This window comes from Salvelinus alpinus, chromosome 3 (assembly GCF_045679555.1).
Source record: "Salvelinus alpinus chromosome 3, SLU_Salpinus.1, whole genome shotgun sequence".
NCBI lineage: Eukaryota > Metazoa > Chordata > Actinopteri > Salmoniformes > Salmonidae > Salvelinus > Salvelinus alpinus.
This window is the reverse complement of record NC_092088.1, coordinates 73686212-73714117: the sequence shown is the minus strand read 5'-3', so window position 1 is coordinate 73714117 and position 27906 is coordinate 73686212. Positions and strand designations below refer to the sequence as shown.

General features: G+C 42.6%; 2 protein-coding genes across 2 annotated transcripts in view; both read left to right on the top strand.

The window, feature by feature from the left end:
• The first annotated feature begins 220 nt into the window (after nt 1–220).
• On the top strand, nt 221–11977 carry daglb (diacylglycerol lipase, beta). The gene is made up of 15 exons (XM_071394059.1): nt 221–962; nt 1337–1488; nt 1676–1850; nt 2000–2267; nt 2340–2462; nt 2544–2671; nt 4538–4664; nt 4778–4861; nt 4938–5015; nt 5292–5372; nt 5464–5591; nt 5708–5776; nt 7585–7657; nt 7790–8040; nt 10824–11977. The coding sequence occupies exons 1-15, from the start codon at nt 868–870 to the stop codon at nt 11017–11019; spliced, it is 2028 nt and encodes a 675-aa protein (XP_071250160.1). The 5' UTR covers nt 221–867; the 3' UTR covers nt 11020–11977.
• Nucleotides 11978–12451: 474 nt separating this feature from the next.
• Nucleotides 12452–27906, top strand: part of spag9b (sperm associated antigen 9b) — a 73013-nt gene continuing 57558 nt past the window's right edge. The window contains exon 1 of the mRNA XM_071394055.1: nt 12452–12884. Within this exon, the coding sequence (XP_071250156.1) occupies nt 12585–12884 (300 nt within the window). The 5' untranslated portion in view covers nt 12452–12584. The remainder of the gene's footprint in view (nt 12885–27906) is intronic.

Genomic DNA, 27906 nt, shown 5'->3' with positions numbered 1-27906 from the left:
TAAAAATAATTTAGTATGCAAGGATTTTTACATTGTCTTGTGCTAAGAACACAAAACAATTTAAAAGTATTTGGAGTATTTAAAATAATTTTTCTTATGAAAACACCATAACACAGAATTAGCTCATTGAGCACATTAATTAAATCCCATGAACATCATGGAAATATGCAAATGATAGACAACCGAAGTGGAACTGATATTCACATCACATCGTTTGATTGGGGTCTTTTAACAGTCGGACACAATCACAAGAAGAAAAACGTTTCGAGCAGCCTATGAGTAGCTTTGTTGTCTGCTCCTATACTGTACTGTCAGCCTAATAACTATATTAATCATTATTTTGCGGAGGTTTTTTTTGTTGTACTTTCCCTCAGAAATGTATAAACCTACGTTGACGATGGCTTCCAGGAATTTACCAGGAATTAAATGACAGGTCAAGCTGGTGCGCAATCGCAGTATCATTAGCGCACTGTTTGATAAATTAGCTAGCAAATTGAATTCAACGAAGCAAAAATAATCTAGCTGTTTTTTTTTTTTTTTTTTTCACAAATCCGTGACTTTACAATTAAATTATGAATAAGTGTGCGGTAGTTTAGCTATAAACGAACTCTTACAATCGCAGCCGGTGACGTTCTAGCTAACGAAGTGCGTTAGCCTAAATTCGAGAGCAGTCCAATGTCAACACATTAACGACGTCCCCATGGCTTTACATCAACAACAATTGGTCGATCGAGGGTGTTGCGAAATGGCAATCTTAAAAAAGTAGTGTTTCTTCACCCAAAGATAACAATTCAGAATTTCTAACACTGGCCAGTTAGCTAGCTGTTCACTTTTACTTGCTAGATAGGGAGATTAATCTCTGTCAAGATGCCTGGAATGGTAGCGTTTGGTCGGCGATGGGGAATTGCGAGCGACGATCTGGTCTTTCCCGGCTCATTTGAGCTGTTCGTCAGGGTTCTATGGTAAGTGTTGTTGCCACACAATTAAACTTGTCCTATCAAAAGTGAGCTCGACATTAACGGTACGATATTTAAACGGAGGGATGATTCATAAGTGTTGTCATATACCACGTGCAGTATTAAAGACTGCTGTCAGTCATAGCTACCTCGATCCCACACTAGCAACTAGCAAGGCAGCAGCTGAAGGCCTATTTTCTCTTAGTTTGTATTTATTTTATTAGAAAATTATGAAAGCAAGAAAAACAATGTTATCCTCGTTGCTGTGCCCAACCCACAACCACACCCTTCCAAAGGTTGCTGCAGTGACCTCTGCTGGTATTGCATTGATGTTTTAATGATCTAATAAAATCAATATGTACCTCTGTCCTGCCCTACAGGTGGATAGGGACACTGGCACTGTACACTCTCCATGAGGGGAAGTTTGACTGTTCTGGTGGGAGAGTTCTACACAGCTACCTGGTGGTTCTACTCATCCTGTTGGCTTTCATCATCCTGTCTCTATGTGCCATCGTCTACGTCAGCGCTCAAGGTGAATCCGGCACACTTTTACTGTTATGATATGATGAGGAATTTACATGAATTATCCACAGAGATAGTGATATGTCAATTTTTGTTTTGTTTACCACTCATAATAATATATTAAAAATAAACAGGTCTGTTTATCATAACATATATTGTCAACATGGAACTCATCTCGGATTGCGTTGTTTCCCTAGGGACGATCACTAACCCAGGCCCGCGGCGCTCCATCCCAGTGCTGGTGTACGTGCGGGCGATGCTGTACGTCCCTGAGCTAATTTGGGCCATCCTGGGGGCCATCTGGGTGTCTGATGACAGCCAGGGCTGTCAGCCTGCTGAGGTGGGGGCCGTCATCGCTGCAGTGGTCGCCAGGTGGGTTGGAAGAACTCATTTTTTCCCCCTGAACGTATACTGTGGTATGTTTACGTGTGGTTAAGGCAACACATATAGGCCTACATGCCCCGTGAATACACATTGTCAGTTTACATGATGTGAAATTCTCCCGTCTCCCTCCCTGGCAGTTGGATTGTGCTGCTGTCCACAGGGGTGGGGGTGCTGTTTGTGTTCGACCCGCTAGGCAGCACCCATCCTGGGCCTCAGTCCCAGGAGCTGCTGGGAGTAAGGGACCTGGAGAGCAGTCAGGGCTCCCAGCTCCTGTCCACTGCCCGCTCCGTGGCTGTCAGGGTGTGGGAGAGCAGGCTGAGGCTCCTCTGCTGCTGCCTGCCTCGGGATGAGAGCCACAGAGCTGCCTTCTCCAGCATAGCTCAGCTTGTCAGTGGGTTCTTTTCGGTGAGTAAAGGGAACAGGGTGTGTGTACGTGCATGCACATCTTGTTCATTTATTAACTTTGTGTAATTGTAGGATACAGACCTGGTTCCCAGTGACATTGCAGCAGGTCTGGCTCTGCTACACCAGGAGCAGGATAAGATGGAGCAGTGTAGAGATCCAGACGAGGCCCTATCTCACAGCCCCTCATCACCTATCGTAAGTACTGGAGTCAGTTAATTAATCAGTGAGTATGTCAATCAATCAATCAGTTGCCTTGGTGTGTGTGTTTTCCGGTAGGCAGAAGATCTTGAGGCAGAGCTGGAGAAGGCAGCCCACTGTATGCAATTTGCTGTAGCTGCATATGGCTGGCCCATGTATGTCTACTCCAACCCTCTCACCGGAGCCTGCAAACTCAGCAGGGACTGGTAAGACTGTGGCACCTCTAATTTAATGTGCTCATCCTTATCGATTTTTGAGCCGTGGTGTGAAAGTAATTTGTTCTACATATTTGTTAACAGCAATATCAAGAACAGTGGACATCAGTGTATTAAGCAACTACATGAACAAAAACACAAGCACACACATGTACTGTAAACACATACAGTGGCAAGAAAAAGTATGTGAACCCTTTGGAATTACCTGGATTTCTGCATTAATTGGTCATTACATTTCTATCTGATCTTCATCTAAGTCACAACAATAGTCAAACACAGTGTGTTTAAACTAATAACACACAAAGTATTGTATTTTTCTTGTCTATATTGAATACATAATTTAAACATTCACAGTTTAGGTTGGAAAATGTATTTGAACCCATAGGCTAATGACTTCTCCAAAAGCTAATTGGAGTCAGGAGTCGCTAACCTGGAGTCCAATCAATAAGATGAGATTGGAGATGTTGGTTAGAGCTGCCCTGTTCTATAAAAACACACACACAATTTGAGTTTGTTATTCACAAGAAGCATTGCCTGATGTGAACCATGCCTCGAACAAAAGAGATCTCAGAATACCTAAGATTAAGAATTGTTGACTTGCATAAGCTGGAAAGGGTTACAAAAGTATCTCTAAAAGCCTTGATGTTCATCAGTCCACGGTAAGACAAATTGTCTATACATTTTTATTTTTTTATTTCACCTTTATTTAACCAGGTAGGCTAGTTGAGAACAAGTTCAACTAAATGGGGAAAGTTCAACACTGTTGCTACTCTCCCTAGGAGTGGCCATCCTGCAAAGATGACTGTAAGAGCACAGCGCAGAATACTCAATGAGGTTAAGAATCCTAGAGTGTCAGCTAAAGACTTACAGAAATCTCTGGAACATGCTAACATCTCTATTGACGAGTATAGGATACGTAAAATACTCATCAAAAATGGTGTTCATGGGAGGACACCATGGAAGAAGCCACTGCTGCACGTCTGAAGTTCGCAAAAGAGTACCTGGATGTTCCACAGCGCTACTGGCAAAATATTCTGTGGACAGATGAAACTACAGTTGAGTTGTTTGGAAGGAACACACAACACTATGTGTGGAGAAAAAAAGGCACAGCACACCAACATCAAAACCTCATCCCAACTGTAAAGTTTGTTGGAGGGAGCATCATGGTTTGGGGCTGCTTTCCGAGACAGCTTGCTATCATCGACCAGAAAAATGAATTCCCAAGTTTATCAAGACATTTTTCAGGAGAATGTAAGGCTGTCTATCCGCCAATTGAAGCTCAACAGAAGTTGGGTGATGCAACAGGACAACGACCCAAAACGCACAAGTAAATAAACAACTGAATGGCATCAACAGAAGAAAATACGCCTTCTGGAGTGGCCCAGTCAGAGTCCTGACCTCAACCCGATTGAGATGCTGTGGCATGACCTTAAAAGAGCGGTTCATACCAGACATCCCAAGAATATTGCTGAACTGAAATAGTTTTGGAAAGACAAATGGTCCAAAATTCCTCCTGACCGTTGTGCAGGTCTGATCTGTAACTACAGAAAACATTTGGTTGAGGTTATTGCTGCCAAAGGAGGCTCAACCAGTTATTAAATCCAAAGGTTCACATACTTGTTCTCACCCTGCACTGTGAATGTTTACACGGTGTGTTCAATAAAGCCATGAAAACGTATAATTGTTTGTGTTATTAGTTTAAGCAGACTGTTTGTCTATTGTTGTGACTTAGATGATCAGATCAAATTTTATGACCAATTTATGCAGAAATCCAGGTAATTACAAAAGCTTCACATACTTTTTCTTGCCACTGTATGTACTGTAAACACATATATGGCCATATACTGTATGTTTCAGCTGTAAGACCGAGTCTGCTGAGTATGACATTGTCGGAGGAGACAATATGGGCTGCCATTTCTCCTCCGTCCTCCACAGCACCGGCCTACAGTACAGAGACTTCATCTACGTTAGCTTTCACAACCAGGTACTCCAACTCAGGGCAAATCTCAAGTGAGATCCTATTCCCCCATTAGTGTGCTGCCCGTTGGCCAGTGTTGAATTTTCTAGTTCTGATAAATATAACTCTGTCTGTTCCAGATCTATGAGATTCCGTTCTTTGTGGCTCTGGACCATAAGAGAGAGGCAGTACTGGTGGCTATCAGAGGAACACTGTCACTACGGGTGAGACTTGTCATCACTCCAAACCTCCTGTCTATCCATTTCAATCTTTCACTAGTTAATGTACATTTCTGTGTAGGATTTGCTGACTGACTTGTCTGCGGACTGTGAGAACCTGCCAGTAGAGGGAGTGTCAGGAACATGCTATGCGCACAAGGTGGGCGGAATAATCACATTACATTTACATTTTAGTCAGTTAGCAGTCGCTCTCATCCAGAATGACTTACAGTAGTGAGTGGGTACCTTTTCATACTTTTTCGTACTGGCCCCCGTGGGAATCGAGCCCACAACCCTGGTGCTGCAAGCGAGGCCACGGGACCAAACTTAACTTCTATTAAGCTTTAATTTCTTAGAATTTCTATCATATCATAACTCATCTGCGAAGGGAGGTATTGGTAGACATGAGCTGGCTGTAACCTCTTATGTTCCACAGGGCATGTCTCAGGCAGCCAGCTACATCTGTAAGAAACTCCTCAACGACGGCATTCTCAACCAGGCTTTCACCATCGCACCTGTAAGAACCCTTACCTTTCCTCTTTCAGAGAAAGTACATTAGTTGTGTATATAACCTTAAAATCACCAACTGTGTGTGTTTGTTTTTTCAGGAGTACAAGCTAGTCATCACAGGCCACAGTCTTGGAGGGGGTACAGCCTCTCTCCTGGCCATTCTATTACGGAGCTCCTTTCCCACCCTGCGGTGTTACGCCTTCTCTCCACCAGGGGGACTCATGAGGTAACAAGTTCAACACACGTCAAAAGAATGCATGCTTAGCATTACATCAAGCATTGATTTAACTTGGTGTAATGTACATAGTATTAGATTGATTTCCGTCTGTGCTCTCTCTGCAGTAAAGCCCTGGCTGATTACTCCAAGGAATTTGTAGTGTCTGTGGTGCTGGGGAAGGACTTGGTGCCAAGGTGAGGAGGAGAGGAGCCCCCCCTCAATACATCCCTCTGGTTATGGAGACCCTCTGTGCTCCCATGTTTATCTCAGACAAATTGTTTCCCTGAAACAAACTGTGTTCTATTAATGAGTTTCTGTTATGAGTTTCTCACTATTACACATTATTAGGGGCGGCAGGTAGCCTAGTGGTTAGAGCGTTGGACTAGTAACCGATAGGTTGCAAGATCGAATCCCCGAGCTGACAAGGTAAAAATTTGTCGTTCTGCCCCTGAACAAGGCAGTTGACCCACTGTTCCTAGGCTGTCATTGAAAATAAGAATTTGTTCTTAACTGACCTAGTTAAATAAAGGTAAAAAAACAAGTATACTCGTACACACAGTGGACCAGAATAGGGACTGGGAAACACTTGTTCACTTGTAATAATAATAATATGTGCCATTTAGCTGATGCTTTTTATCCAGTGACTTAGTCATGCGTACATACATTTTACGTATGGGTGGTCCCGGAAATCGAACCCACAACCCTAGCAGTGCATGCTCTACCGACGGATCTACAGAGGACCATGCTCTACCGACGGATCTACAGAGGACCATGCTCTACCGACGGATCTACAGAGGACCATGCTCTACCGACGGATCTACAGAGGACCATGCTCTACCGACGGATCTACAGAGGACCAATCTAGAATTGGCTTCCTATTTCGCAACAAAGCCTCCTTCACTCATGCTGCCAAACTTACCGTCGTAAAACTGATTATCCTACCGATCCTTGACTTCAGCGATGTCATTTAGAAATTAGCCTCCAACACTCTACTCACAGTGTCATCTGTTTTGCCACCAAAGCCCCATATACTACCCACCACTGCGACCTGTATGCTCTCGTTGGCTAGTCCTCGCTACATATTCGTCGCCAAACCCACTGGCTCCAGGTCATCTATAAGTATTTGCTAGGTAAAGCTCCACCTTCTCAGCTCACTGGTCACCATAGCAACACTCACCCGTAGCACGCGCTCCAGCAGGTATATTTCACTGGTCATCCCCAAAGCCAACACCTCATTTGGCCGCCTTTTCTTCCAGTTCTCTGCTGCCAATGACTGGAACGATTTTCAAAAATCCCTGAAATTGGAGACTTATCTCCCTCACTAACTTTAAGCGTCAGCTGTCAGAGCAGCTTACCGATCGCCGCAGCTGTACCCAGCCCATCTGTAAATAGCCCATCCAACCAACTACCTACCTCATCCCCGTTTTAGTTTTTCTGCTCTTTTGCACACCAGTTTCTACTTGCACATCCTCATTTTCACTTATATCACTCCAGTGTAAATTGCGCAATTGTAATTACTATTGGCCTATTTATTGCCTTACCTCCTTACTTCATTTGCAAACACTGTATACAGATTTTTCAATTGTGTTATTGACTGTACGTTTGTTTATCCCATGTGTAACTCTGTGTTGTTGTTTTTGTCGCACTGCTTTGTTTTATGTTGGTCAGCTGGCAGTTGTAAATGAGAACTTGTTCTCAACTGGCCTACCTGGTTAAATAAAATGTTTTTAAAAAATGCTCTACCGACTGAGCTGCAGAGGACCATGCTCTACCGACTGTCAGTGTGTCGACTCCAGTGGAAACTCCTGATTTCTGAGTCTGAATGTGAAAGGGCTATGGTGTACGATGGAGACGATATATTTAGGATCTGTCCCCTTGTTACAGGCACACAGAAAATGACAGCAACTCCACCGCCCTTTTTTCTATGAGTTAGCGTTCAAGTGCTTGTTCTGTGTTTTGTTGAAAGGCTGCACAGATTTCATTTTCTGTCTCCATTTCTCAGGTTGAGTTATCCCAACATGGAGGACTTGAAGAGGAGAATACTAAAAATGGTTTCTAATTGCAATAAGCCCAAGGTGAGAACATTCAAATCCAAAATGAAGTTTATTATGAGTAAAATGATATGGGCAGAATCCTAACTTTGGAGAGGGACCTTGATGATTTCTGATGAGTTCTTCCTTCTCCTTTTCTCTCCCACTCCCTCTCAGTACCGTATCCTGCTCCAGGGCTGTTGGTATGAGTTGTTTGGGGGAGAGCCTGATGACTTCCCTACTGAGATGGACAACAGACGGAAGGCGGAGCTTAACCAACCGCTTTTGGGGGAGGAGTCACTGCTGATTCGCAGCTCATCATCCTATCAAGGCCTGGCTTCCGAGGAGTCACCTGTACACGACTCCCACCTGCCACTTTACTTACCGGGACGTATACTGCACATTACAGAGGACGGGCCGTCACGGAGGTGTGTATGAGGCACACACACACAAAGTTTACTTTTTTTTACAACCAGATCTGTATTTAGGATTTTATAGAAGTGTTCAGACACTTTTTGCGATGTCACTTGTTTTTGAGAAACTTACTCCAACCGGCGAGACTTCCTCGTTCTGCAGTATAGGGGCTCGAACAAAACATGAACAAATGCTCCAAAAACATCCAAATACATCCTTTTAGAAACGGAAACACTCTCAGTATAGTGATGCGTGTCTTTTAGATGTTGTACACATGAAATTGTGTCATTCCGACTTTTTATGCAATGTTATGTTCCATTTTGTTGCGACTTGAGCGATACCTCTCCCTCCATTCTCCACGCAGCCTACACAGAGAATAGAACACCTGGATAGGTGAAACTACTCAAGTCATACAAAATGGAATATAACATTACTGATTATGTTCAGAATTACACAATTTTGGTTGTAAAAAAAAAAAAGTTTACTTCTCCTTGCATGGAGTCTTTAATGTTATTTTGAAATCATCACTTTGTCTTAATAAATCACTGTTTATTTATTGAAAATAACTTTAGAAAAATGTATTTCCCTGAGCCTCCTTTGTTTCTTGAAATGCACAGGTTGATCGTGTGGGCATTAGGAAACGAATTTGTAGATACATGTAACAGTATAACTTTAGACCGTCCCCTCGCCCATACCCGGGCGCGAACCAGGGACCCTCTGCACACATCAACAACAGTCACCCACGAAGCGTTGTTACCCATCGCTCCACAAAACCCTACTTCAAGTCTCAGAGCAAGTGACGTAACCGATTGAAATGCTATTAGCGCGCACCACCGCTAACTAGCTAGCCATTTCACATCTGTTACATACAGTTGAAGTCGGAAGTTACATACACTTAGGTTGGAGTCATTAAAACTCGTTTTTTCACCCACTCCACAAATTTCTTGTTAACAAACTACAGTTTTGGCAAGTCGGTTAGGACAGCTACTAAGTGCTTGACACAAGTCATTTTTCCAACAATTGTTTACAGACAGATTATTTCACTTATAATTCACTGTATCACAATTCCAGTGGGTCAGAAGTTTACATACACTAAGTTGACTGTGCCTTTAAACAGCTTGGGATATTCCAGAAAATTATGTCATGGCTATAGAAGCTTCTCATAGGCTAATTGACTTCATTTGAGTCAATTGGAGGTGTACCTGTGGATGTATTTCAAGGCCCACCTTCAAACTCTGTGCCTCTTTGCTTGACATCATGGGAAAATCAAAATAAATCATCCAAGACCACAGGGGAAAAAAATTGTAGACCTCCACAAGTCTGGTTCATCCTTGGGAGCAATTTCCAAATGCTTGAAGGTACCATGTTCATCTGTACAAACAATAGTACGCAAGTATAAACACCATGGGACCACGCAGCCGTCATACCGCTCAGGAAAGAGACACGTTCTGTCTCCTAGAGATGAACGTACTTTGGTGCGAAAAGTGCAAATCAATCCCAGAACAACAGCAAAGGACCTTGTGAAGATGCTGGAGTAAACAGGTACAAAAGTATCTATATCCACAGTATAACAAGTCCTATATTGACATTACCTGAAAGGCTGCTCAGCAAGGAAGAAGCCGCTGCTCCAAAACCGCCATAAAAAAGCCAGACTACGGTTTGCAACTGCACATGGGGACAAAGATCATACTTTTTGGAGAAATTTCCTCTGGTCTGATGAAACAAAAATAGGACTGTTTAGCCATAATGACCATTGTTATGTTTGGAGGAAAAAGGGGAGGCTTGCTAGCCGAAGAACACCATCCCAACCGTGAGGCACGGGGGTGGGGGTGCTTTGCTGCAGGAGGGACTGGTGCACTTCACAAAATAGATGGCATCATGAGGAGGGAAAAGTATGTGGATATATTGAAGCAACATCTCAAGACATCAGTCAGGAAGTTAAAGCTTGGTCGCAAATGGGTCTTCCAAATGGACAATGACCCCAAGCATACTTCCAAAGTTGTGGCAAATTGGCTTAAGGACAACAAAGTCAAGGTATTGGAGTGGCCATCACAAAGCCCTGACCTCAATCCTATAGAAAATTTGTTGGCAGAACTGAAAAAGCCTGTGCGAGCAAGGAGGCCTACAAACCTGACTCAGTTACACCAGCTCTGTCAGGAGGAATGGGCTAAAATTCACCCAACTTATTGTGGAAGGCTACCTGAAATGTTTGACCCAAGTTAAACAATTTAAAGGCAGTGCTACCAAATACTAATTGAGTGTATGTAAATTTCTGACCCACTGGGAATGTGATGAAAGAAATAAAAGCTGAAATTAATCATTCTCTATACTATTAATCTGACATTACACATTCTTAAAGTAAAATGGTGATCCTAACTGACCTAAAACAGGGAATTTTTACTTGGATTAAATGTCAGGAATTGTGAAAAACTGAGTTTAAATGTATTTGGCTAAGGTGTAGGTAAACTTCTGACTTCAACTGTATTTACAAACACAACACTGATTGGCTGATAGCACGGTTTCGAGCCTACCCCCTTGCCCAGATGAATAGTTATGGTCTATTATAATCAGATCACATTGTGACACAAAAATTCCACGATTTTTTTCAATCAGCTCTTACACAAAAAGGGCATTATCATTTTCACAATTTATTTTGACCTCCGTGTGGAAATACGAAGAAGGAAAAACAACAGGAAAATCACGTTGACTACACTGCCCCTTTAAGTACATTACATCCATGTCTGCCTTTGTCATTGACCAAAGTCCTCCACTTTTTCTTTCCCTTCCCTCCTCCTAGGTCCTGTTTTTCCCAGGTGCGTTACCGGGTGCAGTGGTCCAGTGAAACGGCGTTCCGTAGTGTTCTCATCAGTCCCAGGATGATGGCCGACCACATGCCTGACGCTGTGCTCCTGTCGCTTCGCAGTCTGACACAGGACAAGCCCTTCAACCTCTGCCCCTCGTCGCTTAGCAACAGCCACCTCAACGTCATCTGATTCACACTGCTACACACACCTGGACAGGACAAGCCTGACTGTCTTTCGCTAGTCTGACCCCATTCTGTCCCCAGTCCTTCTGTTCCAGTCCTATTTCTTCCTTTCCCCTGTCTTAAATCCCCCCAGCTTCTGTTCCTGTTTTGTCCCCACCCCATGAGGGGTTCCTCAACAGCCAAGTCAAAGGGGCAAGACAATTAGACTCATCAATAAAAGGAATTGCAGAACTGTCTTTCTCACTATGACTTTGGAAAGGGGGTTGCAATTTGATTATTTATTTGTAGTCATTTGTTGCCAATTCATTGGTTATTGCTTTCTTTTGAGTAATTCCATGAAAAACTGTCATTGTGTCATTAACATAAATTGTGCTTTGTGTACATAGTTAGATATTATTGCAGTGTAACTATAATTCCAAAAGTGTACATTCAGATTTTATTTTTACTATTTTTTAGGTTGCTGGTTTTGAAGAGATTGTTTAACTGTGGTTTGTCTTTGTCCTGTGCTGAATGTCTGAGACTTGAGGAAGAAATTGTCCTGGACCACAGATCTAAGATCAGATTATCCTCCACCTAACCATTAGGGTGATGAACAATATCTGACCCTGTATAAGTGGTTCGGGAAAGCTTCTACCTACTCAAAGATCAGGGTGAATCGTGCCTATGCATCGCATAACAATAAGTCTCACCAATACTCTCGATGCTTGACCAGTGTTTTGTTTTGCTCCTTGTATGCAGAATGAGTAGTGCATGAAACAAATGAGTTAATTTGCATGAAAACAACTTCCGGGTGATATGAGGTAACCTACATTACTCCAGTTTCATAACACATTTTCTGTTAACTTGCTATTAACATATTATTACATCAGGTAATTCAACATTGATGTCAAAGTAATGTAGTTTACATCCTGAATTGTGTATTATTTAGTTTGACGATACAAATAAAAGCATGTCATGTTTCTGTAGTTATTTTTGTATCTGGAGGCAGCTTACATTATTTATCGAACATTTGCAAAGTCCCGAAGCAGCTTTTTTAGACTACCTGTTGAGTTAAAACAACAGTACATTGATGAGGCACATTGAATAAAGATGGCCAATTACAGATATGACCAATATTGATGGGAATGAAAACTGGCGCAAATTACAAAATGTTTCCAAAATATCAAAAATTATTACATTTTCTCCCCTCAAGCCCAGCTCTCTTTTAGCATGTGACGTCAGCATGACGGGGGCCAGTCAACAACACAGAAGCTCGCTCATCTGTTGGGAAGTCGGGAGGGTAACTAAAAAGCGGAGCCAAGTAGCAAGCAAGATACTTTTTTATTTAGCGCCCTTGTAAGTCAACTCTCCATAGGAGAAAGGGACCGCAACTTGTTCAAAGTCGTATATTGTACTATTGTTTATCTTCTCCGTAGCTAATGGTAACTCGGTTATATTTTAGGGACACTATTTGGTCTCGCTGCACCACAGAAATATAATTGGGTTGCTGTTGGCAGGCTTTCACAAGTAGCGTAACGTTTTCCTCGGCTACTGTTAGCCCGCTAGCTGGCGAGAAGAGAGGGGGACAAGAAAATGGAGTTGGACGATGGAGTTCTTTACCAGGACGACTCTGGCAGTTCGGCGATGATGTCTGAACGGGTTTCGGGTCTGGCGAGCTCAATTTACCTAGAGTTTGAACGGTTGATCTGTCAGTACGACGAGGACGTTGTGAAAGAACTCATGCCGCTCGTCGTCGCAGTGTTGGAGAACTTGGACGCGGTGTTCGCGGACAACCAGGAGCACGAAGTCGAGTTGGAGCTTCTGAAAGAGGACAACGAACAACTTGTTACCCAGTATGAACGGGAGAAATCGCTCAGAAAATCTACAGAAGAGGTGGGTTTGAGTCCTCGACTGTCAAAGAGGGAAAGGAACAAGAGTTCGTTGATGGAAAAGCTTTTTATGCTTCCAACTGCTAGACCACTAAAGTTAGCTTTGACAGTTCAAGCACAAGTAATAATCCACAACAAGCAGCACATACATACATACTGTACAAAATACTGTAGCTAGTAAGTTTTCCAATTTGAGATAACTTGCAACTAGCAGTGCATGTTTCTTAGGAGAACTTGCGAACCGTTTGCTAGCTATATATACGCTTGTTTGTTCGCTAGCTTTAATCCCCTAATATGCTAGCATGCATGCAAACTATGGCAATGTTGGTAGCCTGTAGGCTAACCTTAAAGCTATAGCAGTCTGAAGCTAGGAAGATAATGTCATCTGGCTGCAACAGATGATACATATGACTCATTTAGCACTGTTGCAAATATTATGGCAGGTGACACATTACTGTACTTCAATAATTTACACTATATACATTACTGTACTTCAATAATTTACACTATACAAATGCTGCTCCACCCAAGGAGAATTACATGTTTCTCAAATAATGGGTCAGGACGGAGTGGTGGGTCTCGGCTGACTCCTTTTAGGTCACAAAGCAGGGTTGCCAGGTCTAGCAAAAATGTGTAGCCCAATGACCCCTCAAACGGCTCACATGGCCGGGAAAACTAGTCCAAAATAATTTTCCTGCAAGATAAGACTGGTATCATTTAACCAAACAAACCCTTTTTCGATAATGCTATGAGCGAATTAGGAATGAATATCGACGTAACGACGTAGACTAAGAAGCAAAATGTGGTTTTCCTTTAAAATAATAATTACATTGAGTTTAAGAATGTCAGAAGAGAAAATATAATTTGTCCATATTAGATCATTTTCCATCAATGGATGTCGATTAACTTGTTTTGACTTATATGATTAAGCAATAAGGCCCGAGGAGGTGTGGTATTTGGCCAATATACCACTGCTGAGGACTGTTCTTAGGACACAGCCCTTAGCCCTGGTATATTGGCCATATACCACAAACCACTGCCTTATTGCTATTATAAACTGGTTACCAACGTAATTAAAACAGTAAAGGTCATTTTTTGTCATACTTGTGGTACATGGTCTGATATACCATAGCGTTCAACCAATCAGCATTCAGGGCTCAAACTACCCAGTTTATAACTGTAAATACATCCAGTTTGCATGTACATAACTATAGATACATCCGACAGGAGAGTTTGAGTGATAAAAGTTGGACAGACATAAAAAATGAATCTTTGGCGATTTTTCTGGCAATTGTGCTGTTACGTGCCAGATGTTAAGACGACAAACCGTTATAAATTGCCTATTTGCGAGTGATGCATTTCAATAGGCATAGGCTGGCTACTGACTAAAATCTGAGTTAATAATTGCAATTCAACTTTGCCATGGTTTGCTGAGCTAGATGCAGGTAGCCTATGGCCACTGATGTCCCAGTATCTAATTTTAGGGAAAAGTCCACAATGAAACTGACATTAACTGTGGAGAATGATATATTTGCGATAGAGCTTTGACCATGATTACAATTGATTACTTCCAATTGAATTAAACATGGCCATTTAATAATATCATAATAACACAAGGCTACAACAACAAACTGAAGTTATAAGCTATTTGTTAAATCTGTTTGCCAATTCTGGTAGGTTACACAAGTGGCACAAATTGATTTTCAATGACTCCAGTGATATTGTAATTTCAACATTTATCGTATAAAATTGTAGGCTACAGTACATTAATAGCCTACTTGATGGCCAACAGATGAAAAACTATCATTCTCCGTATTTAATGTCAGTTTTTGAACGTTTTTCCCCATAACAGAAGCACGTAACGTAACTTCCATTTCAAATTTTACTCTTGCAGGACTCAAGACCCAAGAACTGAGCATGCATAAAACCCTATGCTTGATATGGTTTTCCATAATAAATGTTGAAATTAGAATGCAGTTTATTTATACCACCTCTGAGCGAATTTATCTAAAGTGCTCTAGTGCGCCTAAAGTCGTTTTCCAGTGCTTTGTTGCCGTTATATCAGTTCTTACGCTTTAATATGTTTTATGGAAAAATATTTGGAAGTAAGTGTCTCCACAATGACCAATGTAAATAGCCTACCTACAACTGGTAAGAAGTTGCCATGACTTGTGCGAATGCTGCTCTATCTCCGTGAATCAGTTGTCCGCTGCAGCAGTCTCAACCAGTGCTCTCAACACTCACTCAGTAACAGTGCCTGATAGTCAGCAGCATCAGGTTATATATATATATTTTTTAAGAGAAATGCAATGGCGGCCTCAATTTAGGAGTATCCCAAAAACCCGCAACCCACAACATCGTTTTGAAAGTAGCCCAATTTCGCAAGGGAACCGCATACATGGCAATCTTGGCTGTAAGTATGGCTAGGTTCAAGCGTTCTGGCTAGAGTCAATTATCTGGTTGACTTGCTACTCTTTTTCCCTTTCATACACAAACCAAAATCCCACATTTACTATGCCCAATTTTTATACAAGCATTTTTTGTATATCTGAAAGTGATAATGTGTAAAAACCATGGAAAATGAAGAGCCACCTATACCCAATTCAGACAGAAGATGTGTTACATTATGTGTAAAAAAATATATTAAAAAAAAAATATATATATATATAGAGCATTGTTTATCACCCCATTTTCAAGCAGCCCCTTATTTATCACTTTGTTGCAGGTATAGCAAGATGGCGCTGAAAGATAGGGCAGGGATTCTTTTTGCTCCATGAACAACTTTGCAGTATTTCGTTTTTTTATGTGTTATTTCTTACATTACTAGCTCAAATGTTTTGTGTTATTACATACAACCGTAAATAACTTTTGGATATCAGAGCGGCGGTAACTCACCAGCAGTACGACCAGGAATACGACTTTCCCGAATTGGATCCTTTGTTTGTACCCCCCAGGGCAATTGAACTTATTCCAGAGGCTGCTCCAAAACACCGCTGGCGGAGAAGAGGTATTCGTAGTGGACTCCTAGTCCGACTCAGGAGGCGCGCACACCACCCACTGCTTCCGAGTATATTACTCGCTAATGTTCAGTCTCTGGATAATAAAGTTGACGAGCTCAGGGCTCATCGACTTCGGCGATGTCATCTACAAAATAGCTTCCAATACTCTACTCAGCAAACTGGATGCAGTTTATCACAGTGCCATTCGTTTTGTTACTAAAGCACCTTATACGACCCACCACTGCGACCTGTATGCCCTAGTCGGCTGGCCCTCGCTACATGTTCGTCGTCAGACCCACTGGCTCCAGGTCATCTACAAGGCTATGCTAGGTAAAGTGCCGCCTTATCTCAGTTCACTGGTCACGATGGCTACACCCACCCGTAGCACGCGCTCCAGCAGGTGTATCTCACTGATCATCCCTAAAGCCAAAACCTCATTTGGACGCCTTTCCTTCCAGTTCTCTGCTGCCTGCGACTGGAACGAATTGCAAAAATCTCTGAAGTTGGAGACTTTTATCTCCCTCAACAACTTTAAAAATCTGCTATCCGAGCAGCTAACCGATCGCTGCAGCTGTACATAGTCCATCTGTAAACTACCCACCCAATTTACCTACCTCACCCCCCATACTGCTTTTATTTATTTACTTTTCTGCTCTTTTGCACACCAGTATCTCTTCTTGCACATGATCATCTGATGATTTATCACTCCAGTGTTAATCTGCTAAATTGTAATTATTCGATTTATTGCCTACCTCCTCATGCCTTTTGCACACATTGTATATAGATTCTCTTTTTTTCTACCATGTTATTGACTTGTTTATTGTTTACTCCATGTGTAACTCTGTGTTGTCTGTTCACACTGCTATGCTTTATCTTGGCCAGGTCGCAGTTGCAAATGAGAACTTGTTCTCAACTAGCCTACCTGGTTAAATAAAGGTGAAATAAAAAAATAAAAAAATGAAAAGGGCGAGGATTTCCATCCAGAGAGACATCAGGGATTGTAACATATTCTGTTGAGAGCATCCTGTCGGGCTAGGACGGCAACTGCACCGCAGGGCTCTCCAGAGGGTGGTGCGGTCTGCCCAACGCATCACCGGGGGCAAACTACCTGCCCTCCAGGACACCTGCAGCACCTGATGTCACAGGAAGGCCAGAAAGATCATCAAGGACAACAACCACCCGACCAACTGACTTTTCACCCACGCTACCATCCAGAAGGCAAGGTCAGTACAGGTGCATCAAAGCTGGGACCGAGAGACTGAAAGAAGCAGTTTATCTCAAGGCCATCAGACTGTTAAATAGCCATCACTTGGACCTAAGAGGCTGCTGCCCTATATACATCAACTTGAAATCAAATTTTATTTGTCACATACACATGGTTAGCAGATGTTAATGCGAGTGTAGCGAAATGCTTGTGCTTCTAGTTCCGACAATGCAGTAATAACCAACGAGTAATCTAACCTAACAATTTCACAACAACTACCTTATACACACAAGTGTAAAGGAATGAAGAATATGTACATAAGAATATATGAATGAGTGATGGTACAGAACGGCATAGGCAAGATGCAGTAGATGGTATCGAGTACAGTATATACATATGAGATGAGTAATGTAGGGTATGTAAACATATAAAAGTGGCATTGTTTAAAGTGGCTAGTGATACATGTATTACATCAAGATGCAGTAGATGGTAGAGTACAGTATATACATATGATATGAGTAATGTAGCGTATGTAAACATATAAAGTGGCATTGTTTAAAGTGGCTAGTGATACATTTATTTCATACATTTTTACATTGTTAGTGGCCGGAGTTGAGTCAGTATGTTGGCAGCAGCCACTCAATGTTAGTGGTGGCTGTTTAACAGTCTGATGGCCTTGAGATAGAAGCTGATTTTCAGTCTCTCGGTCCCTGCTTTGATGCACCTGTACTGACATCGCCTTCTGGATGATAGCGGGGTGAACAGGCAGTGGCTCGTGTGGTTGTTGTCCTTGATGATCTTTATGGCCTTCCTGTGACATCGGGCGGTGTAAGTGTCATTGAGGGCAGGTAGTTTGCCCCCGGTGATGCGTTGTGCAGACCTCACTACCCTCTGGAGAGCCTTACGGTTGTGGGCGGAGCAGTTGGCGTACCAGGCGGTGATACAGCCCGACAGGATGCTCTCGATTGTGCATCTGTAAAAGTTTGAGTGTTTTTGGTGACAAGCCAAATTTCTTCAGCCTCCTGAGGTTGAAGAGGCGCTGCTGCGCCTTCTTCACCATGCTGTCTGTGTGGGTGGACCAATTCAGTTTGTCTGTGATGTGTACGCCGAGGAACTTAAAACTTACTACCCTCTCCACTACTGTCCCGTCGATGTGGATAGGGGGGTGCTCCCTCTGTTGTTTCCTGAAGTCCACGATCATCTCCTTTGTTTTGTTGACGTTGAGTGTGAGGTTATTTTCCTGACACCACACTCCGAGGTCCCTCACCTCCTCCCTGTAGGCTGTCTCGTTGTTGTTGGTAATGAAGCCTACCACTGTAGTGTCGTCTGCAAACTTGATGATTGTGTTGGAGGCGTGCATGGCCACGCAGTCGTGGGTGAACAGGGAGTACAGGAGAGGGCTCAGAACGCACCCTTGTGGGGCCCCAGTGTTGAGGATCAGCGGAGTGGAGATGTTGTTACCTACCCTCACCACCTGGGGGCGGCCCGTCAGGAAGTCCAGTACCCAGTTGCACAGGTCGCTCAGCGTATTCATCAATGTTGTTGTTTGACGCAATGCGGAACATATCCCAGTCCACGTGATCGAAGCAATCTTGAAGCGTGGAATCAGATTGGTCGGACCAGCATTGAACAGACCTGAGCGCGGGAGTTTCCTGTTTTAGTTTCTGTCTATAGGCTGGAAGCAACAAAATGGAGTCGTGGTCAGCTTTTCCGAAGGGAGGGCGGGGGAGTTAGGATAACAATGATCCAGGTGTTTTACCAGCCCTGGTTGCACAATCGATATGCTTATAGAATTTAGGGAGTCTTGTTTTCAGATTGGCCTTGTTAAAATCCCCAGCTACAATGAATGCAGCCTCAGGATATGTGGTTTCCAGTTTACATAGAGTCAAATGAAGTTCGTTCAGGGCCATCGATGTGTCTGCTTGGGGGGGAATATATGCGGCTGTGATTATAATCGAAGAGGGTGGCCACTTTAATAATTGGAACACTAGTCACTTTAATAATGTTTACATATTTTGCACTACTCATATGTGTATATACTGTATTATATTCTACTGTATTTTAGTCTATGCCGCTTCGACGTTGCTCGTCCAAATATTTATATATTCTTAATTCCATTCCTTTACTTTAAATGTGTGTGTATTGTTGGGAAATTGTTAGATATTACTGCACTGTTGGCGCTAGAAACACAAGCATTTCTGCTAAACATGTGTATGCGACCAATAAAATTTGATTTTGATTTATACATACCCACTGATATGTATAAAAAGGTGCAACTGGCAAATTGGGAGTTGGTGGGGGGTGTTAAACAATGGGGTCTGTTTGCATTTCAAATTAGGGAAGTGTTCATTGGTTCTCTGCTTTCTGCAGGTAAACTTTTCACACAGACCTGATACCTGTATTTTGGTTATAGGGTCTGTGAAAATGCAGGAATCATGAGTAGGTCTTTAGGTGGCATTTCATTTCCATTTATTTGACCCACTATGCCTTTCAGATATATGAAAAGGCTGGTATAAAAAGCAGGCATGGTCATTTATTGGGATTTAGGAGTCCTGTGTGTCTCAGTTAGTAGAGCATGGCGCTTGCAACGCCAGGGTCGTGGGTTCAATTCCCACTGGGGACCAGTATGAAAATATTTGGATAAGAGCGTCTGCAAATGACAAACCTTTTTATATGTATGTGTACCTGTCTGAAGGTTGGACACCTACTCATTTAAGGGTTTTTCTTTATTTTTACTATTTTCTACATTGTAGAATAGTGAAGACATCAACTAGGAAATTACACATGGAATCATGTAGTAACCAAAAAAGTGTTAAACAAATCTAAATATATTTAAATTTCTTCAAAGTAGCCACCCTTTGCCTTGATGACAGCTTTGCACACTCCTGGTATTCTCTCAACCAGGTTAACAGTCCTGAAGGAGTTCTCACATACGCTGAGCACTTGTTGGCTGATTTTCCTTCACTCTGCGGTCAAACTCATCCCAAACCATCTCAATTTGGTTGAGGTCGAGTGATTGTGGAGGCCAGGTCATCTGATGCAGCACTTCATCACTCTAATGATTGGTCAAATAGCCCTTACACAGCCTGAATGATGCTGAGACTCAGATTCTTCACTTTAAAATGTATGCCAAACCAAAATCTTTATTTTCACAGACACTGTAACCAAAATACCCATATTGGGTCTGTGTGAACGGTTCTCTGCATTTTGCAGGTAAACTCATGAACACTTCCATTTAACACCTCCTACCTGCTAGAAAGTGGTAAATAAGGGTCTGTTTGAAATGGGGTCATATAAACCTTGCCTTATATATGTTGACAGGTAATATAGTAATTGACAGGTAATATATTCCCCTTAGGTGGAGCTCCATTTGTATGGTGTAAATTACTGAAGTACAGTAATGTTGTCACAACCATAATATTATGTGTAACCTTGTCATCAGCTGTTGCATCCAGATGACATATCCGCCTAGCTTCAGACTGCTCTCTTTCGCTCTATCCTGCTGCAACTGAACAGTTGTTTGTTTGTTCTGCCACCAACGCATTATGCAGTCTATCTACCAGACTACTCTCTTTCTGTCCCCCTGTTGCTCTCTCTCTCTCCCCCCTGGTTCTTTGCCTTTCACCCGTTAGGCTATCCATATGTTCTCTGTCTATCTATAATCATGCTGTTCTAGTGTGGTTGTATTTCACCCCCCCTAACCCCCCTCTGTGTCGTTGAACTCTCTTTATTCCCATAACTGCTGTTGTGGAAAATTCGATCCAAAAATTAAGGCAAAGACTATTCAATGATATAAGAGAATAATCTTTAACACAAGCAGCTACAAGGGGAGATCTATCTCTGATTTCACAGGGATGAACTCCAGGAAGAAATGGTTACATGTCCCTTATATAGTGGGAGGTGATAATACAATCATATTGTTTACACAACAGTTCTTTGAATAAAAGCAACTCTTCCAGAACACAATGGCCTTGTGTTAGGGTGCAGACATACCAGGAGTCTATGAAAAGCATAACAGCACAGAACATATCCCTTGAAGTTACAACAGCTCACCCTAAATTCTGCCACCACACCGCCAAAGTGAAAGCTCCTTTCCTCTCCTATAGGTGGGTTAATTTACAGATCAGGTGATCCTTGTTTAGCAGTTGACAGCAGCAAAGCTGTAGACTTGACCTGTTTTTAAATGTGTTTTTCTTTCTCTGAGCATGGTTTAGGAGCCCTCTTTTGTAGTGTTGGTTATGGATTGTGTGTGGTGCTGTGCCCTTCAACTTCATTCACTATTAGTGTTAACTCCGACAACACCACTTAGACAACATTTGAAGGTCACAGTGTAATGTTCCAAATCTGCGACTTATCTCTCACTTTGTCTTGTCACGACATTCTCTGCCATTAGGCACCAGTACTGAGAGCTCTTGTAGTACACTGAGTATGTAGGCCTAGTTTTTATTAGACTTGTCATGATTTGCTAACTAGGTGGGTCTGGGCAGAGACAGGTCTGTGTGTCCCTCCAGTCATTTGCTTTGCACTGCTCTTGACGTTCTCCTCAGAGCTGCAGTTCATTGGCATGTGGAATTACAACAAGAATCGAGACGGTTCGTAAGTAGTTAATAAACGGGAAATTACTTCATAAGCACTTTATAAACAAATAGAAAAAGCATGAGTCTAATGTTAAATTCTTTACCAGTGTGATGCCTAGGTGTTTACTTCGAGGTTGAAAACTGCGTCTGCTTAATTTGCTTTACATACAGGCCTGGCTAACTCAGTCATGTTGTTCGTTAGGCTCTAGAAAACCCATTCACATTCGCAGGACTGTAAAAACCCAGACACCTGCTAGGCTGTAAGTAGAGACATGATGGTTCTCAGTTAGTGAGCAACACTGCAGATGAACACCCCGGTCACACGTACTTCTACAACCCATTCAATACTATTGGGACTCAAGCAACAGACAGACCCAAACAGTCTCAGTAAGTTCAGTGTAGCACTGATCTCTCACAGAGCTGAACCCAGAGGAATTCTTACGAGATGGACTGTTACTCTTCACTACAGACGGAGAGAGGAAGAGAGCAGGGCCAGGCAGGAAATTCCTGGGAAAACAAGACTTCCTGAGTTCCTCTCTCCGGCCAGGATACTCCTGGGACACATTCCTCCAGACATCCTGAGGTCACGGACCGGTTCAGGATGATGATGTCAGAGGGTTATGTCATTTGTCAGACCCACAGCACACTCATGCCTTTATCACCATATCCCACTTGTCAGTTCACAGCGGTTATCAGGAGCGACTAAAAAAGCATGTAATTGAATTGGGGCTGGAAAACCGAGGTCGGGGCGAGTTTGCACTTATCCGAAGCGAACTTTCCAGGAGTCGTCTTTGTCCTACTAGTCAGTGGATGAGTGTGACGAATAGGTTTAGTCCAGCTGTGTCAGTTTCTCATGTCAAACTAGGGCTGGGCGATATGGCAAATAAATTATCACGATATACACTACCATTCAAAGGTTTGGGGTCACTTAGAAGTGTACTTGTTTTTGAAAGAAAATCACTTTGTCCATTTAAAATAACATCAAATTGATAAGAAATACAGTGTAGACAATGTTAATGTTGTAAATGATTATTGTAGCTGGAAACGGCAGATAATAATTTTTTTTTTTTGAATATCTACATAGGCGTACAGAGTCCCATTATCAGCAACCATCACTCATGTCTTCCAATGGCATGTTGTATTAGCTAATCCAAGTTTATAATTTTAAAAGGCTAATTGATCATTAGAAAATTGCAAACGGTTATGTTAGCACAACTGAAAACTTGTTCTGATTAAAGAAGCAATAAAACTGGCCTTCTTTAGACTGGTTGAGTATCAAATCAAATTTATTTATATAGCCCTTCTTACATCAGCTGATATCTCAAAGTGCTGTACAGAAACCCAGCCTAAAACCTCAAACAGCAAGCAATGCAGGTGTAGAAGCACGGTGGCTATGAAAAACTCCCTAGAAAGGCCAAAACCTAGGAAGAAACCTAGAGAGGAACCAGGCTATGAGGGGTGGCCAGTCCTCTTCTGGCTGTGGCGGGTGGAGATTATAACATAAAATGGCCAAGATGTTCAAATGTTCATAAATGACCAGCATGGTCAAATAATAATAATCACAGTAGTTGTCGAGGGTGCAGCAAGTCAGCACCTCAGGAGTAAATGTCAGTTGGTTTTTCATAGCCGATCATTAAGAGTATCTCTACCGCTCCTGCTGTCTCTAGAGAGTTGAAAACAGCAGGTCTGGGGCAGGTAGCACGTCCGGTGAACAGGTCAGGGTTCTATAGCCGCAGGCAGAACAGTTGAAACTGGAGCAGCAGCACGGCCAGGTGGACTGGGGACAGCAAGGAGTCATCATGCCAGGTAGTCCTGAGGCATGGTCCTAGGACTCAGGTCCTCCGAGAGAGAGAAAGAGAATTAGAGAGAGCATACTTAAATTCACACCGGATAAGACAGGAGAAGTACTCCAGATATAACAAACTGACCCTAGCCCCCCGAGACATAAACTACTGCATCATAAATACTGGAGGCTGAGACAGGAGGGGTCCGGAGACACTGTGGTCCCATCTGATGATACCCCCGGACAGGGCCAAACAGGGAGGATATAACCCCACCCACTTTGCCAAAGCACAGCCCCCACACCACTACAGGGATATCTTCAACCACCAACTTACCATCCTGAGACAAGGCCGAGTATAGCCCACAAAAGATCTCCGCCACGGCACAACCCAAGGGGGGGCGCCAACCCAGACAGGAAGATCATGTCAGTGACTCAACCCACTCAAGTGACGCACCCCTCCTAGGGACGGCATGAAAGAGCACCAGTAAGCCAGTGACTCAGCCCCTGTAATAGGGTTAGAGGCAGAGAATCCCAGTGGAGAGAGGGGAACCGGCCAGGCGGAGACAGCAAGGGCGGTTCGTTGCTCCAGAGACTTTCCGTTCACCTTCACACTCCTGGGCCAGACTACACTCAATCATATGACCCACTGAAGAGATGAGTCTTCAGTAAAGACTTAAAAGTTGAGACCGAGTCTGCGTCTCTCACATGGGTAGGCAGACCATTCCATAAAAATGGAGCTCTATAGGAGAAAGCCCTGCCTCCAGCTGTTTGCTTAGAAATTCTAGGGACAATTAGGAGGCCTGCGTCTTGTGATCGTAGTGTACGTGTAGGTATGTACGGCAGGACCAAATCGGATAGATAGGTAGGAGCAAGCCCATGTAATGCTTTGTAGGTTAGCAGTAAAACCTTGAAATCAGCCCTTGCCTTAACAGGAAGCCAGTGTAGGGGAGGCTTGCACTGGAGTAATATGATAACATTTTTGGGTTCTAGTCAGGATTCTAGCAGCCGTATTTAGCACTAACTGAAGTTTATTTAGTTCTTTATCCGGGTAGCCGGAAAGTAGAGCATTGCAGTAGTCTAACCTAGAAGTAACAAAAGCATGGATACATTTTTCTGCATCATTTTTGGACAGAAAGTTTCTGATTTTTGCAATGTTACGTAGATGGAAAAAAGCTGTCCTTGAAACAGTCTTGATATGTTTGTCAAAAGAGAGATCAGGGTCCAGAGTAACGCCGAGGTCCTTCAGTTTTATTTGAGATGACTTTACAACCATCAAGATTAATTGTCAGATTCAACAGAAGATCTCTTTGTTTCTTGGGACCTAGTACAAGCATATCTGTTTTGTCCGAGTTTAAAAGTAGAAAGTTTGCAGCCTGAAACACAGGCTTCTAGCGAGGGCAATTTTGGGGCTTCACCATGTTTCATTGAATTGTACAGCTGTGTGTCATCCGCATAACAGTGAAAGTTAACATTATGTTTTCGAATGACATCCCCAAGAGGTAAAATATATAGTGAAAACAGTAGTGGTCCTAAAACGGAACCTTGAGGAACACCGGAATGTACAGTTCATTTGTCAGGACAAACCATTCACAGAGACAAACTGATATCTTTCCGACAGATAAGATCTAAACCAGGCCAGAACTTGTCCGTGTAGACCAATTTGGGTTTCCAATCTCTTCAAAAGAATGTGGTGATCGATGGTATCAAAGGCAGCACTAAGGTAGAGGACGTAGGACGTAGACGGCGGACGTAAAGGTAACGTAAAGGTAATGGCGGACTGAACGAAGTTATGTAGAGCACCTCAAAACATAATATTCGAAATATCTGCTAAATTAGACTAAAATATTAGCACTAAATAATCTGGTGGGTGATAACCTTCAATCTGGATAATAACACAAAACAAATCCTAAGACTAGAGACATTTATCGACAAATATTACGAAAACAAGCAACACCCAAACATGACGGAGAATAAGACAGGGGAACCGAATCAAAAACGAAAACGTGACTCCTCAACCGACACGGATGATCTAATATTCTCAACACCGGCAATGGTAAAGGTCGAAACCGATCTGTTAAAATCAATAAATGACAAACTGGGTATACTTGAATTAGTTAGTAAAGATATAAAAGAGTTGAAGGCAAGCCTAGAGATGAGTGATGAAAAAGCTGCGGCTTTGGAGAAGGAAACACACGCGCTAAAAGGGACGGTCAATAAGATTGAAACCGAAATGAATGAATTTAAAAAGGAGAACAACGTTCTGAAGGAATGCTTACTGGACATACAAACTAGATCCATGAGAGAGAATTTGGTACTTACAGGTATCCAAGAGAAAGAAGGAGAGGTTCCTGAATCTGTAGTTAGAGAGTTCCTTTTTGCAGCGCTTCAGATACCGCGCGAAGTTATCGATAAGATCCAACTTGAACGTGTACACCGCCTCGGACAGAGAGGGCAGAGGTACGAACGCCCAATCGTTGCCAAATTTGCTTCATTTAAAGATAAAATAATGGTTAAAAGCCTGGGTAAAAGACTTGCTGGGACCAAAATTGGCATGAATGATCAGTTTCCGAAAGAAATTGCAGAACGGCGCAAAGTTCTGTATCCAATTTTCAAAGAAAATAGATTAAAAGCGAAACGAGTAGCTCTCGTCGTTGATAAACTATATATTGATAACCAGTTGTTCAGAGACACAAAGATTACTCCATGGTTATTTTAAAAATTACAAAGTTCTCATAGATGAGGAAAATAAACACAATTCAAGCCCGGTTACTGATTGTAACAATACAATACAAAATATAGCTTTTCTATAAATCTTCACATATAACTAATTGAACACAAGCACTATTTCTATATAGTGAAGATAAAAACTAAGTAAACAGAAGGCACAGTATGTGTGGATGGTGTGGTGTGTGTTTATTTTTATTTGTTATGTTTGAAAAGTTGAGTGAGTGAGTAATGAAATTGTAATGAAGTTGCATATCCCAGAGCCAGTGTATTGCTGTGGGCCGGGTATGAGAGGGCTTTCAATGTTGTTCAGATGATGGATATACTTTTATAATGAATTACACGTCTTATTTATTTATTGTCCTATCATGGGGAACTACATTTTTAAAATAAATTATATCTAATTATTTATTATCCTATTTTAATGGTACGGTCCATGGCCCTATACCCTAGACACCCACATAAATAGCCCAGATACTAAGGAGAAGTCCCTAACTGTTTTATGTGCATGCTGTATGCGGTCTGTATGCAGCCAAAATGAGGTCAGGGACCAAGAGCAGCACTGCCCCCTCAAGATTCTGAGCCTGCTTGGCAGGGTTGGTCCTGCAAAGCCAAAGCCCCCTAAAGGGAGAGCATAATAAACAAGGAAATTCTCAAAGCTGCTAATGAGAACCTTGATGACCTTGTACCTAGCCGGTGGGGATTCCGGTGGGGTGCCCCCACCCAGGCAGTGGCAGTGCTGGCAACACTAGCTGTAGTAACCCATGGGGAGGGGGTCATACTCGGACATTCAGAGAGGGGGTATATTATTGTGGCCCTGGTGGCACGAAACCAATCGGACTGCATGGAGAGGCTTGGGAACATGGTCAAAATGGATGACCGTATTGTGGGTGTTTCAGGAAGAAGGTGTACATTTGACCTCCATCATCTAGGATGTGACAATGGTAAATAAATCTTTACATTTATGCTCATTTTTTGCGCGGTCTTGCAGGCCTTCTCATGCAGCTGCAACTGCAAGTACATTTGTAAATCATGACCCATCTTGAGTTGGGCTCTGGGATGGTGCAATTGTTGAGAGGGTGAGCTTATGGTTGTGTGGGGGTAAGGGCTGAATGTGTGTGGGTGTATGTGTGTATCCCACAACTGTTGCGAAGGAAGAAGTAAAAGATGTTAGGGACTATAGAGGATGATTCACAGCAATATGGAATAAAAATCGAGGTGAGGGCGATGGAAATGCATTTGGCAATGGATCTGCTTCGGTTCGGTGGATGGTGCTGTGTGCACTTTTCGAAGGATGGATCCCAGTCGGTCCGGGGCTGTGCGATGCGGGGGGTCGGGGGTGGTCTGCCGGGCATTGGGATGACAACCCAACTCGAGATGGGGGCTTTTGGCGGGTGGAATAGTGGGGACCAATTGGAGGTTTGCTTAGTGGAGATGCAAATGTCATGGTACAACTATATAGACACTCAATCATTATGTTACTTTTTAATAGGACGTTTACAAACATATATTTTGATAAAAATAATTGAAAGGTGTGTCTCATTATGGTAAGTGGTGAAATAAGTATAGCCAGTTACAATTGTAATGGCTTAGTAGATAATAAGAAAAGACGATCAGTATTTACCTGGCTAAAAGAGAAGGATTATAATATCTACTGTTTACAGGAAACCCATTCAACAGTTTTAGATGAAGTTTTGTGGAAAAAGAACTGGGGGGGCGAAATATATTTCTCCCATGGG

What these genes read in the sequence shown, in the direction of transcription:
- daglb (XM_071394059.1), top strand. Translation starts at nt 868, where the DNA reads ATGCCTGGAATGGTAGCGTTTGGTCGGCGATGGGGAATTGCGAGCGAC. An exon ending in CTGTTCGTCAGGGTTCTATG is followed by an intron (nt 963 to 1,336) that starts GTAAGTGTTGTT and finishes CCTGCCCTACAG; the next exon opens with GTGGATAGGGACACTGGCAC. An exon ending in TGCAAACTCAGCAGGGACTG is followed by an intron (nt 2,672 to 4,537) that starts GTAAGACTGTGG and finishes TGTATGTTTCAG; the next exon opens with CTGTAAGACCGAGTCTGCTG.